A 14164-nucleotide genomic window follows, 5' to 3' on the forward strand; every position below is an offset into this window, starting at 1 on the left:
AAATCAACAAAGGCTTAAAACATTGGCTATTATAGTCAACATTCCATCTTGAAAATTCCTGCTATGCTGCAGAAAAAGAAAAAGAAAAAAAAAGAAAAGGGAATAAGTTGTGGAGTATATTCAATTATTAACTTGTAATGAGAATCAATTGATTGACTGATATATCACACAGTCAATATGTATATTGCTGCAGTGAATGATCCATGCTCTGCTTAGCAGCTCTAATAATGTCAGATACTAATAAGAGGGCACACAACAATCATGGGCTACTTTGTTTTACAATGTCAAACTGTGCAAGCAATGTCTGATATATTTTCATGGCCTGGAGCAGTTTTTAACACCTGTCACTACAGGTCAGGTTCCTGCCAGAAGGAATCACACTAAAACAAATCATGGCTGTGGTTGTTCCCCGCCCCCCAACATATCTATCAAATTGTTATAACTAAATATGAGTTGAAGGCATTCCATCACTGCATAACTCTGTCCAAAGCTATTTAAGTAGCTTGTACTGTTCAGGTTAGAGTTAGGAGTCACCTCCTAGGCCTTAAACTACTTTATCTTTCAAGGCTTTGTGGGAACTTTTTTTGGGGGGGTTGTTTTTGTTTTGTTTTGAACAGCCACTGAAAGTCACTGAAACAGAAACACCAAAATGTTGAAAACAGAAACTTTGATGCAATGTATAAATTTTATCTGAGTAATATTTTTTTTAAACAAGACTGTAGGTTGCAAGGTTAAATGGCCATTTTGGCAACGCTTAACATCTGAAATATTTTTGAGTCATTTGTGAAATACTACAATTACTTGAAGGAGTAAAAACCATAGAAGATCAGGATTAAATTCGACAGGTATCTTTTTTGTTCTATGGTCTTTTCCCACTCACCCTTGACTTCAGGGTTGTTGGTTTTTGGTTTGTTTGTTACAATTATTAAGAACTGTTTATAGTTGGGGGCCACCTTTATAAACCACATACATTACTCCTTTAATCAGGTTTTTGTAATTCCAAACTGTCTTACAAAGGGAGGTCATAGGATTCACACAACAGTTTGTTATCTATGCCTTAGCATACCTTTGGACCAGGAAGCCCTGGCAGTCCTGGATTCCCATGTGGACCTGGAATACCCTATGAGAAATGAAAAGAAAAACATTACATGGAATAGTAGTGATGGGGAGAACAGTGTTTTATGAAGACAATAATTGAAAAGCTGTCCTTGTAGATCACTAGCCTGTAGAATGTCATTTCGCAGAAGCCAACGGCATAACCAATTCTGAATCATTTCCCTCATATTTATTTATTTGTGTTTGTTTGTTTGATTTCTATACCACCTCACTCAGATGGCTCTAGGCAGTCCACAAATTTTTTTTAAAGGTTAAAAAACAACAACCAAGTAACTCATTAAAAGAAAATTAATTTTAATTTTAAATCATTTTAATTTTAATTTTAAAATCTTTTCAATGCTCACTAAAGGCCAGGCTAAAAAGATATGTTTTAGGGCTCTTAAAAGGCTGCTAAAACTCTTAAGCCGCTAATATCCATAGGGAGCTTATTCCAGGGCCGAGGAGCAGCTACCGAGAACACTTGATCCCAAGTTGCTGCCAGGCGAGCTGGCGGCAGCCAGAGACACTCCTCTTCTGATGACCTTGTGGTGTAATAATGAAAAAAGCACTCTTCCAGGTACCCAGTCCTAAGCCACTTAGGGCTTTAAAGGTTATTCCTTATATCATTTAGCTATTATTATTACTTTTATTTGTATCATTTTCTCTGTAATACAGACTATTAAAAACTCTGTAATACAGGCTATAAGAAATTTCTGTCCAACTCTACCTGAAGTATATAGGATTGCTAACAAAACATATCAAAACAATAACAAAAACACAATCATCACGACTGAAACGCAAGAATAAAATATATTAGGCCAAGGTTGCTCAACTCTGGTTCACCAGCAAATGTTGGCCTACAACTCCCATAATCTCAAACTATTGACCACTGTGGCTGGGAATTATGGGAGCTGTAGTCCAAAAACAAATGGAGCAGTGTATTAGTCTACAGTGGCAAAACAGTAATCAAATGCTTCCTCCTCTTCCCTCCCTTAATGTTCACTGATGTAAAACTGAAACTTGGTGTTTAAAAGGACAGGAGAAAGGACACCAAGTAAGATTCTCTAGGCAAGGAGTTCCAAAGCCTGGCAGCCACCACTGAAAAGGCCCTGTCTGTGGTCACTCTCCACCTAAATTCTGATGGCAGGGGCATCCAGAGCAGGGCCTTCACTGATGATCAGAGCAGACTGGCAGGTTCATATGTGAATAGGTGATCCTTCAGAAATTCTGGTCCCTGACTGGAAAACAAGACTTTATGTAATTCTATAGATACTTTCTTCTTGGGGAAATCAATTTACTATGCATGTATATCGGAGGCTTTTTACAGCCACACTACAAATTATTTATAACATGCCTTCAAAGCATGTTCAGTATCTATCATTACTGCAATAATTCATTCCCCAGACTAGGAGAAACAACAATAAGAAGACACTGAGCCAGGTCTAACAATCCGTGAGACCCGGTTTCTTAGAAACTGCGGGGAGAGCGGGCTAAGCCCACTCTCCCCACAGACGAGCGGGCAGGGAGCCCTGGGCGGCTGGATCGGCCACCCACACGGTTGCCAGCTCCGTGACAGAGCTGGCGGGGGGTGGGGGGAGCGGGGGCCACACAGCCCCCGCCAACCCCAGTATGCCCTGCGCAAGCACGAAGGCGCAGCACGAAGGCGCACCGCGGCTACTCACGATTGTAAGAAGCAGCTTTGAGGAGCACTCGCTCCGCAAACCTGCTTTTTACCAGGGGTTTCAGAGCGGGTTAGTCACTCCAGAACCACCGGGCTCGGCTGCAAACCCAGTGGTTCTGACGATCAGCAAAAATCGGGCTAGCGGAGGCTAGCCCGATATTTGCTGATTGTCAGAATAGCCCCATTATGGCACAGAGTTGCTGATAGAATACGGAACAGAAATCATGTTCCAATGTGTGAGTTATTTCCTGGTAAGGCAACCAGCAAAATATTGTGTAATAATATATTATTAAGTTCATTTATGTAAGGAGAACCTCATTAATCATGGGTCCAGAACCCACGGTATTGTATATCCGCGGTTGGGAAATGGACACCCAACATCGATATACGCAGAAAAAAATGGGGTGGTGGATGGTTAAACTGGAGTATCCGTGTGTTGAGGTGGCTGGAAATGATATTGGAGCTAATTTCTGGCCACCATTTTGTGTTCAGGAGCCATTTTATGGCTCATTTACTTAAAAAACAGATTTCCACTCGTGGGCAACTCTGGAGCATGGTAGGCACTTTATTTGGCATGTTTACTGGTTTTGGGGGTGATTTGGGGCAGTCTGGCCCAATCTATGCCCCCCCATAGCCCTAATGTTCCATTATCTGAGGATTCACTATCTGCCCCCCCCCATGGAACGGAACCCCCGCGAATAATGGGGTTCAACAAAAAAAAGCAGTTTACACAACATAATAAGTGAAATAATGATTCCCTATGCCAAAAGGGGCTCAGTCCAAAAATAAAAAAGACACAAGGGAGATAACAGCAAAAAACCACTGGAAAGTGCCTAGATTAAGAGAGGAAATTGCTCTCCGCACCAGCTAAATAAGAACCAGGTTGAACAAGAAAAATGTGCATACTCAGCTCAGCTGTGCATCTCAGTGCTCACCCCTCTCCACTGAACTTAATGGGGATGCACATTCCTAGACAGGGCCACAAGCTGCATGCAACTATTTGAAACACACAGAATCAGGACCAAAGTATTAGTGTGACATAAGCCCTATGCAGATATTATGCTATAAATGCATACAGATGTGTTTGTGTGAATGACTGTACACGGCATTCATTTTAAAAGACATCCTAAATATAGGCTTCATGCATAATAAAGAGAGTAAGTGTACTTCTGTACCTCCATTAAACATAACATGAATAATTGTACATGTGTATAGATCTATATGTACGTACACGATACACAGAAGCTCTATTCTCATGTTGTGTTCAAACCATGTTCAATTTTAGGCCAGATTCGTACATAACAGGGAACCAGATACAGAGCAGCCAGAGGTGCCCAAACATGAGTTTCCAAATGCAGGAAACCACAGTTTGGGCCCAAACTCAACCCAAGGGTTCACTCACCAAACTCTAATTTGAACCCTCGGTTTGAAGTGAGGTTTGCTACTCAGGCCTCCAGTTTGCGACTGCTTCCATTACATCCGAATTCAGTAATGGAGGCAGTCTTCCCTGGGACTAGAGTTGAGAGAAGGAAGCTCCTTCCTCTCTCCTTCCTGATTGGCTGCCATGGCAGTCCATCAATCAAAGGAGGAAGCCCTGCAGCCAGTTCCCCCTCCTCTCTGCAGTCTGCGCTTATATCTGGATTCTGCAAGGTAAGAACGTGGGGGCGGGGAGCAGTACATTGGACCCTCAGTTCTGTCTTATGTCTGAATTCGGCCTTAGAATGTGAGCCCTTTTGGGACATTTCATCTATTTATTATTTATGTTCCTCTGTGAACTGCTTAGAGAACTTTAGTTGAAAAGTGGTATATAAATATTCACAGCAACAGCAGTAATAGTACAGATCTAACTGTACACATGTACAGTTACTCATGCGTTATGTTCGATGCACATACAGCAGTAAGTCTGTCTGTACCCTGCATTTGAAAGGCTGTACCCACTCTTAAAATGAACAAATGTATAAGTCATTCACACCACACACACACACACACACACACACACACACACACACACACACACAGATTACCTCAATGGTTACCAGCTAAGGTTCATCTTTGGGATGGACCCCAAAGAAGCCTAAAAAACCCAACATCCCAGCCTGCCAAATAATGTCGCAGGAGTGAATTATTTTGCTGCATAAATTTGTGAGGCCAGTGGGTTTGGGCAATGTGTGTGGCTATTCTGAATGTTGAAATGCCTGTCCATGACAACCTTGAATAGTTTTTTTGTTTGGCACAGGAAAGGTGTGGGAGATTCACCATATATTTCCCCAGTGGAAGAAAGGGGAAACAAGAATAGTACTGTCACTACCAAAATGGAGGTGCAAAGATGAAAAGGGGAATAAAATTCCATAGTTCTGTTTGCAGTCCTAAAAGCATAACGGCCAGATGAACAGATATGCCAGTGGGGAGGGACCCCTAAAGCATTTTTCTTATTTAATAAAATGCTAATTCAACTAACTTAACACTGAATTCTTAGCATAAATATCATTGATTAATGTGCCATGATATTAAGGGCCCAACTAGATGTGATATTTTGCCCTGTGTGTTTGTGTTTTGTTTTGTTTTTTAAAGCGCAGCTCCAGGAGATCCCAATCTGGATTGGGACCATAGTGTGGGGGCCTTTAGCCCTTTGCTGCCACAGAGCCCATGGCTGCCTTTAGTCTTGGGAGGGAAGATGCCATTTGTAGGTTCCTTCCCAGGCAAATAGCACCTGTGGAGGCCCTGATGTGGACTGGGACTGCTGTGGAGACAAAGGACTAAATCCTGCCTCCCCAATCAAGGCCCCCACAACTGCTATTTACTGCATATTAAACACACACCCAGTGTGAAAGCGTCTGGCCCCGAGTCCCAACCATTTCAGTGAGCTAAATTCCAAGTCATTATTCTAATCCAGCTAGATAAACATATGTGCAGAAACAGGCTTCTATCCACATATCACGTTTCAGGAATGGGTCCCACATGCAAATGGGTAGTCTACAGAACTGCACCCTAAGAACTCTTACACTGCATGTGTAACACCAAATAATTGGTCAATGCAGACAGGTAGGACACTGATGATCACTATGCAGTGATACAGATGGTAAGGCCACTGATTGCTAGAATCACTCTGCCCTTTCTCCCTCTTTCCAGCTGATAATCAATGCTGTCAACACTGACAGTATCAACCATCTGGCAGGGGAGATCCTCACACGCAGCTTGCCAACACACATGGGAGTCTTTGCATCAGTGCCGTTATATTTAATAGAAGACAGACTGACATGTTTACTTGATGAGTCAGTATTTATTAATCATAAAGTTCTGAATGATAACTCTGCTTAATATATCAACTAATGTGGAACAGTACTGCCACAACAAAGCATAACTGCTGTTCACACATATTTCCTGAAAATTTCATATGAATATTAACAACTTCAGAGCTTCCCATGGTTTTATAACTGAAAGAGCACTTTCAAAGAAAACTGTCAGTTCAATTGAATTGTTGAAGTAGCTCAGAAAGCCCTAGGATTAGTTGTTTGAGAAAGAATCTAAAAGAAAATTACTTCAGTTTACATCACACTCAGAAAAAATATCCAGTTACCTTCCAGAAGGTAACTGGAACTTCCAAACTGTGGGGTAAGGAGTTTTCTATCTGGCTGCTTCACTCCACCTTCCTTCTGAGTGGGAAAAGGGTCTAGCCATGGCTTTTCTGTGCTTTTTCTCTCCTCTTTGCAGCCTGGTTGTTATCTTGAGCTCACTCTAATTGTGTGTTTGATCATCTACACCTGGCCAAACCGCTCGATTTGTGGGGGGTGAGAAAAAACCCAATGGGCTTTTGATCTGTTGGCCTTTATTAGAGTGGGTGGCAGCAGAGGCGCAGCCACTGGTGCAGGCCTCCTGCAGGCGGCCGCTGAAGCCAGCCGCCAAAGGGGAGCGGCCTTTGGTGGCGGCCTTCGGGGGTGTGACAGAGGGCTGGGGCCGATGTATGAACTTGAACGGCTGGAAGGAAGGCTCCTGCTCACTTCATTGTTACCTAGAATTTAGTTAGGCCTGGTACAGGTATGTGTTTGGGGTTGAACAGAGATGGGGAAGTGGGGAATGACCCTGGGGCAGCTATACCAGTGGTGGTGGGGATTCGACAAAGATATGGCATTGGTAGGCCAGCGGGCCATTATAGGGGAAGGGAATTCAGAAATTTAACTGCTGTTTTCCCTTCCAGCAGACCTACCACCTCTTTGATTCTAGAGAGCAATGCCACCCACCCACAGAACCTCACCTTATTACTCTGTAATGCCAGGTCGGTTCAAAATAAATCTGAGGTAGTCCATTACTTGATTATGGATGAAGGAGCTGACCTGGTATGTATTATGGAGACCTGGCCGGGAGAGGCTAGTGGGTCCAATTTGGTCCCAGCTTCTCCCAGAGGGTTACTCCATGACAAAGCAGGTGAGAGGATGTGGTCGGGGAGGTGGGGTGGCTGTGGTCTATAAGAATACCATCGCCATTTCCAGGATGCCTGTCAGGGATCTGGCCTATACTGAATGTGTGTACCTAGGCCTAGGGACCAGGGATAGACTGGGACTTCTGCTGGTGTACCGATCACCCAGCTGCCCAGTGGAGCCCCTAATTGAGCTGATGGATCTAGTTGCTGAGTTGGCATTGGAGCTGCCCAGGTTGTTGTTGGTGGGATACTTTAATGTTCATTTTGGGACTGGGTTGTCGGGGGCAGCTCAAGAGTTCATAGTGACCATGATGACTGTGGGCCTATCCCAGTTGGTCTCTGGTCCAACACATGATGCTGGTCACACACTCAATTTGGACTTTTGCTCCGATCAGGAAGGTGTTCCATGGGTGGGGACTCCTGTCATCTCCCCTTTGTCATGGACGGTTAAGTTGGAACTTACAGCCATGACCCACTTCCGCAGGGGTGAAGAACCTATTAGACTGGTCTGCCCAAGGAGGTTATTGGATCCAATAGTATTCCAAGAAGCCTTGGAGGGGTTTGGGGTTGGCTCTTCTAACAATTCTGTCGATGCTCTGGTACAAAGATTGAATAATTAACTTACTAGATCAGTAGAGACAGTAGCTCTTAAGCGTCCTCTCCGACTTGGCTTAAAGACAGCCCCGTGGTATTTGGATGAGTTACGGGAGCTGCAGCAGTGAAGTAGATGATTATAACGCAAGTGGAGGAAGACTCGGTGCAAGTCTAATTGGGCACAACACAGAGCACATTTGAAGACCTATTCTCTGGCAGTACAGGTGGCAAAGAAGCAGTTCTTTTCTGCAGGCGTTGCTTCCGCAAATTCACATCCAGCTGAGTTGTCTAGGGTTGTGAGGGGGCTTGTATGTACCCCCTCCCCCTTGAATTTAAACTTGGAACCATCGGTCACTCACTGTGACGTCTTTAACAACTTTTTTGCGGATAAAATCTCTCAGATTCAGGCCAAGCTGGATTCCATAGTTACTGCAGGGTCCACTGTGGAGGTGTCCAGCAACTCCTCTTATGGGATTAGATTGGATCATTTTCAGTTTGTGATTCCTGAGGAAATGGACAAACTGCTTTGGACTGTGCGTCCTACAACCTGTTCTCTTGACCCTTACCCAACTCAGCTTATGGCATCCGATAATCATATTATAAATATTACAAATGAGGGAGGACAGGATGCCTCACTGTCTTGAGGAGGCTATTATTAGACCACTTTTGAAGAAAGGTACACTGGATCCCTCAGAATTAGCTACCGTGTTTCCCCGAAAATAAGACATACCCATAAAATAAGCCGTAGCAGGATTTCTAAGCAGTTGTGCAATATAAGCCATACCCCGAAAATAAGACATAGTGGTGATCTCTCCTGGCTCAGTAGCAGGCTGCTTGCTGAAGCTTTTCCCCTATCCCCCTGGTGTTTGTGTGGGGTGAGAGAGACCCACAGACAGGGGCGTAACGATACCGGTAGGGGTGGCAGGCTGCAAGCTGAGGCATACAGTAGAGGGAAGTATGGTAAAAATCTCCTCAGAAAATCTCCTCCTCAAAAATCTCCTCTCCTCCTGGCGGCGGCGGGCGGCGGCGAGAGTACGCCGGGAAGCGACGCCGGGCCAGACGGCAGGCCTCGGCGTTGCTCTGCGCACTCCCACCCGCCACCGCCGTGCTTACCGTACCGGTACTCTCGCCGCCGCTGCGAGAGTACCGGTATGGTAAGCACAGCGGTGGCGGGCGGGAGTGCGCAGAGCGACACCGAGGCCTGCCGTCTGGCCCAGCGTAGCTTCCCAGCGTACTCTCACCACCTCCCGCCACCGCCGCGCTTACTCTCGCCGCCGCCCGCCGCCGCCAGGAGGAGGGGAGATTTTTGAGGAGGAGATTTTCTGAGGAGATTTTTACCGTACTTCCCTCTACCGTATCTTCAGCTTGCAGCCTGCCACCCCTACCGGTATCGTTACGCCCCTGTCTGTGGGTCTCTCTCACCCCACACACACACCAGTAAAGCTGCTGCTTCCCAACACTGACCAGCAACAGTCTGTGGGTCTCTCTCACCCCCCCCACACACCAGTAAAGCTGCTGCTCCCCAACACTGACCAGCAACAGTCTGTGGGTCTTATATGGATCATATGAGAGTTATGACGATGTTCCAGAAGAAGATGACTTAACTATAATTGAATAAATGTAGATTGTTGTACCACACTTAATAAAAATAAGACATCCCCTGAAAATAAGCCATAGTGTGTCTCCTTGAGGAAAAATAAATATAAGACAGTGTCTTATTTTCGGGGAAACACGGTAAGTACAGACCTGTTTCTAGTCTTCCATGATTGGGCAAGGTGGTTGAACGGGTGGTGGCCTCTCAGCTCCAGGCATCTTTGGATGATGCAGATTATCTAGACCTATTTCAAACTGGCTTTAGTGTGCGCTATGGAGTCGAGACTGCCTTGGTCAGCCTGATGGATGATCTCCAACTGGCTATCGACAGAGGGAGTGTGACTCTGTTGAGCCTTTTGGATCTCTCTGCAGCTTTCGATACCATTGACCATGGTATTCTTCTGGACCGCCTGAGGGAGGTGGGATTGGGTGGCACTGTTTTACAGTGGTTCTGCTCCTACCTCTCTGGCAGATTCTAGATGGTGTCACTTGGAGACTGTTGTTCCACTAAGTGAGAACTGAAGTGTGGAGTCCAACAAGGCTCCATACTATCTCCATTGCTTTTCAACATCTAAATGAAACCGCTGGGAGAGATCATAAGGAGGTTTGGTGCTGGGTGTTATCAATATGCTGATGACACCCAGATTTATTTCTCCCTGTCGACCTCATCAGGAAATGGCATATCTTCCCTAAATGCCTGCCCGGAGGCAGTAATGGGATCGAAGAGGGATAAACTGAAGTTGAATCCAAATAAGATGGAAGTACTGACTGTGGGGGGCTGGGACCCAAGAGATGGTTTAGTTCTGGATGGGGTTATACTCCCTTGAAAGTTCAGGGGAGTGCTCCTGGACCCAAAGTTCAGGGGAGTGTTCCTGGACCCAAAGTTCTCCCAGGTTTCAGGTTGAGGCAGTGGCCAGGAGCACTTTTTATCAGCTTTGGCTGATACATCAGCTACATCAATTTCTAGAGGTGAATGACCTTAAAACAGTGGTACATATGCTGGTAACCTCCAGGCTTGACTACTTTAATGCGTTCTATATGGGACTGCCTTTGTACGTAGTCCGTAAACTACAATTGGTACAGAATGCAGCAGCCAGATTGGTCTCTGGGACAACATGAAAGGATCACATAACACCAGTTCTAAAAGAAGGCACAGGCTGCCAATATGTTTCCAGGTGAAATACAAGGTGCTGATTATTACCCTTAATGGCTTGGGTCCGGGCTATTTGAGAGAGCGCCTCCTTGTCATAATCCCTGCTGTCTGTTACAATCTTCTGGAGAGGTCCAGTTATGGTTGCCACTAGGAATGTGCACTGGACCGGTCTGGGGCCATTGCAGAGGCCTCCGAAATGTTCCGGATTGGGGCCGGTCCGGAGGGGGGGCATGTAGCTTTAAGGGCAGGGGTAGTACTCACCCCTCCCGTCGCTTTTCCTTCTCCGGCGCATGACTTTATAGCAAAGATTTTGGAGCAGCAGCGCTCCTCCCTGCCACCCCTGCTCCTTCGTTGCCCATCAAAAGCAGAAGTTGAGAACACGCATGCTGCGGCTGCAGCGCACGCACCAGTCAGCACGGCCGTGGGCGTGCCGCACACGTCACACGTTGCGTGCGCACGCAATGTGTGATGTGTATGGCATGTGTGCGGCAGCGACGGGCACACGCGCGCCACAACGGGAACATGCGTGCTCTCAGCTTCCGCTCTTGATGGGCAACGAGGGGGCAGGGGCGGCAGGGAGGAACGCTGCCACCCCAAAATCTTTGCTATAAAGTCGTGCACCAGAGGGGGAAAAGTGGCAGGAGGGGTGAGTACTACCCCTCCGCCCTTAAAGCTACATACCCCCCACTGGCGGAACATGCCTCCGTGGTTCCGTGCACATCCTTAGTTGCCACCGGCTCATTTGGTGGCAACCCAGAACTGGACTTTCTCTGTGGCTGCCCCAGGGCTTAGGAATAAACTTCCTGCTGAAATAAGAACATTTCCTTCTCTTTTTGTTTTCAGGAAGAACCTCAAGACCCTCCTCTTCTCTCAGGCTTTTAATTAGATTTAATTTTAAAAACTTGTTTTAATAGTTTTATTATATTGTTTTTATTGTCATGTATTTTAATTTGTGACTTTTAAATATTATAACTTTTGTACACCGCCTAGAGATATGCATATCAGGCGGTATAAAAATATGATAGCTAGCTAGCTAGCTAGCTAGATATTCTGAGACAGCTACCCCAGAATGGGCAAAGAACAAAATCTAGCAAACAAATATTGGATGCTTTTGGCTCCTTTGACTCAGGCTTCACTTTTCTTTCTTGTGTGATAATAGTCAAGCATCCTTTGGGTTGTCACACCTGTGCACATCAGAAATTCTACAAACAAAGGAGCTTTTCTTGGATATATAGAGAAGAACTATTTTTGTATCCCCACAGATATCTATAACCTCAACTAAATGGTTAGTTTCCTGCAGTAACTCCTAAAGTGGTACATTGTCCCAGTTAGGCAAAGACTATAAAGCAGGGATATTCCCTCAAACAGTCATTCCACAGTGATGCTCCTACCTAGCCTAACATCAAAGATATTGCTGCAGCAAATTAACCATGCTCCTTCAGTTACAGCTATTTTATTTAAATTAGTCAGAAGATGTATGGGATCCAAACAAATGATGATGTATATGTAGTTTCATTTGTTGCTTAGCTATAATAATTCCCATTGCTGAAGAGACAACTGTCTGCTCTCCCTTCAGCAGCAGCAGCTGTAGCTGAAACATCGGAGACCTCAAACAAGAGCACGGGGTGCACAGCACTTACAAACTCTTCTTTTGATATACTACTTTGCAGCACCAGCTCGTTGCCACTCACCACTTGAGACAAATGGCAATGAGCACCCTGTCCCTCTTACTGTTTCCACCCCTGGGCGGGAGCTAGCGCTCATGCTGCCTTACAAGCCACCAGAAAGGTCAGGCATGAGCCTTGGGCTCATGTTCCTTCCTCCCCTCCTTCATACACACACACACACACACACACACAAAATGAGAAGCTTCTGATCATGGTGTGCAATAAACTATAGCTACCATTTCATCCAAACATGGGAAACTGTGATTTGTGCAAACCACTGCGGTTTGGGAATACAGTTTGGTTTGCACAAATTATATTGTCCTATATTCAGAGGAAATACAAAACTGTTCTTTGTTGCAAGCCACAGTCAGAAGCTTCTCATCTCTCCTCCTCACACGTGAAGAAGAGGAAAAGGAGAGTATTGTTGGAGATGAACTTCCAGTGCATCGACCTTTTGCACCAACTGTCCTAATGACCACTAGGGGCATTGGGAGTAGAGACAGTGAGTCAGGGTCTCCCTATCTGTTCCTACTCTATGACCCCTGAACTGACTCTGCAGCACTTCCTGTGCTGAGTCACAATCCTTCCTTTCCTCCTAGAGAGCAGATGGAAACATCTCTCTCTCTCTCTCCTTACCTATCCACTATGTAGTCCTTTAGATTAGATATAGGTCTTTCCTGTCTAAGTGTATTTAACCAATAAATGTTTAGTGTTTAGTGACACAAGGATCTCCATGTGTTTTCTCTAAATAGCTGCAATATCCGAACCATCCTCTGCTACCTACTCTGTAACTGGAGTGTGTGCTCATTCCTTAGTGCTCTGCTGTTTTACCTAGTGTGGGTAAAAATCAACAACCTCTAACAAGTATGGAGCATGTGAGCTCAAGGCTTGTGCCCGTTCATTCTCAAAAAGAGTAAACTAGGATTGTGTCTGAATTGAGCCTATGTCTCTAAAAGGCCAATATGCTTAGAAACAGGGATATGATTGAACCATGGTTTAAAGCATGGTTCAAGGACTTTTAGGAAAATCAGAAATGGAACTTTAAGGAAAGAAGAGGAGGTGCTTACCTGCACTCCACTGCCCCTTCTAGCTTCTTGCTGGGGCAGTGCGCATCTGCGCATGTGCAGATGCCATTTGCAAAGTTAGCATGGTGTTGTTACCCTGCAAATGGCACCCATGCATGCACGGATGCCATGTGCATGTTGATGGCGTGTGGGGCTTTTTGAGACACACACTGCCCAGCAGGAAGCCGGAAGGAGCGGCAGAGAGCAGATAAGCACCTGCTCTCCTTTTCCTTAAAAGGAAAGTTCCCTTTTTGATTTTCCTAAGTGCTAACTACCCTTCGAGCCATGGTTCGGGCACATCTCTACTTAGAAAAACAGCTATATAACAAAACCTATACCCCCAGCAGCACACCCTTCACATGACACTCTTGCATTCCATATTTACAAGCCCTCTCAAATCATCACTCTCTGGTCACAATTTAACCTTTACAGACTCCTCCAGGCAGAAAAAGATTCTAGTGCACATTTCCTGCACATTTACAGTATTTTGACTACACTGCCCAGACTTGCTCCAGGCTCATAACCCTTTCCTCTCTGCTCCCTCAGTATTTATTCTTCTCACGTAGACGAATTCATTAAATTGTTTAATTAATATTTTATATATACACACACACAAACACAGGGGCCATTCACACGATTAGCAAAAATCAGGCTAGGAGAGCCTAGCCCGAGTTCTGCTATACGTGAGAATCACCGGGCTCGGCTACAAGCCCGGTGGTTCCAGAGCGGGTAACCCGCTCAGGAACCCCTGGTAAAAAACCAGGTTTGCGGAGTGAGTGCTCCGCAAACCTGGTTTTTAGAATCGTGAGTAGCTGCGGCGCGGCTTCATGTCACGCCTACTCATGAGTAGACCCCCGGCCGGGAGGTTTAAAAGCAGCCTCCCAGCTTGGGGTCTCCCCA

General features: G+C 45.5%; 1 protein-coding gene across 10 annotated transcripts in view; it reads right to left on the minus strand.

The window, feature by feature from the left end:
* COL24A1 (collagen type XXIV alpha 1 chain) overlaps nt 1-14164 on the minus strand; it is a 369353-nt gene that overhangs the window by 270494 nt on the left and 84695 nt on the right. For all 10 annotated transcript variants that reach the window (XR_008306099.1, XR_008306100.1, XM_053245268.1 and 7 more), the window contains one exon: nt 1067-1120. Coding sequence is in view for 8 of the 10 variants with exons in the window: in XM_053245268.1 (XP_053101243.1) it covers nt 1067-1120 (54 nt within the window). In the remaining 2 variants the exon portion in view is untranslated. The remainder of the gene's footprint in view (nt 1-1066; nt 1121-14164) is intronic.

This window comes from Hemicordylus capensis, chromosome 4, assembly GCF_027244095.1.
Source record: "Hemicordylus capensis ecotype Gifberg chromosome 4, rHemCap1.1.pri, whole genome shotgun sequence".
NCBI lineage: Eukaryota > Metazoa > Chordata > Lepidosauria > Squamata > Cordylidae > Hemicordylus > Hemicordylus capensis.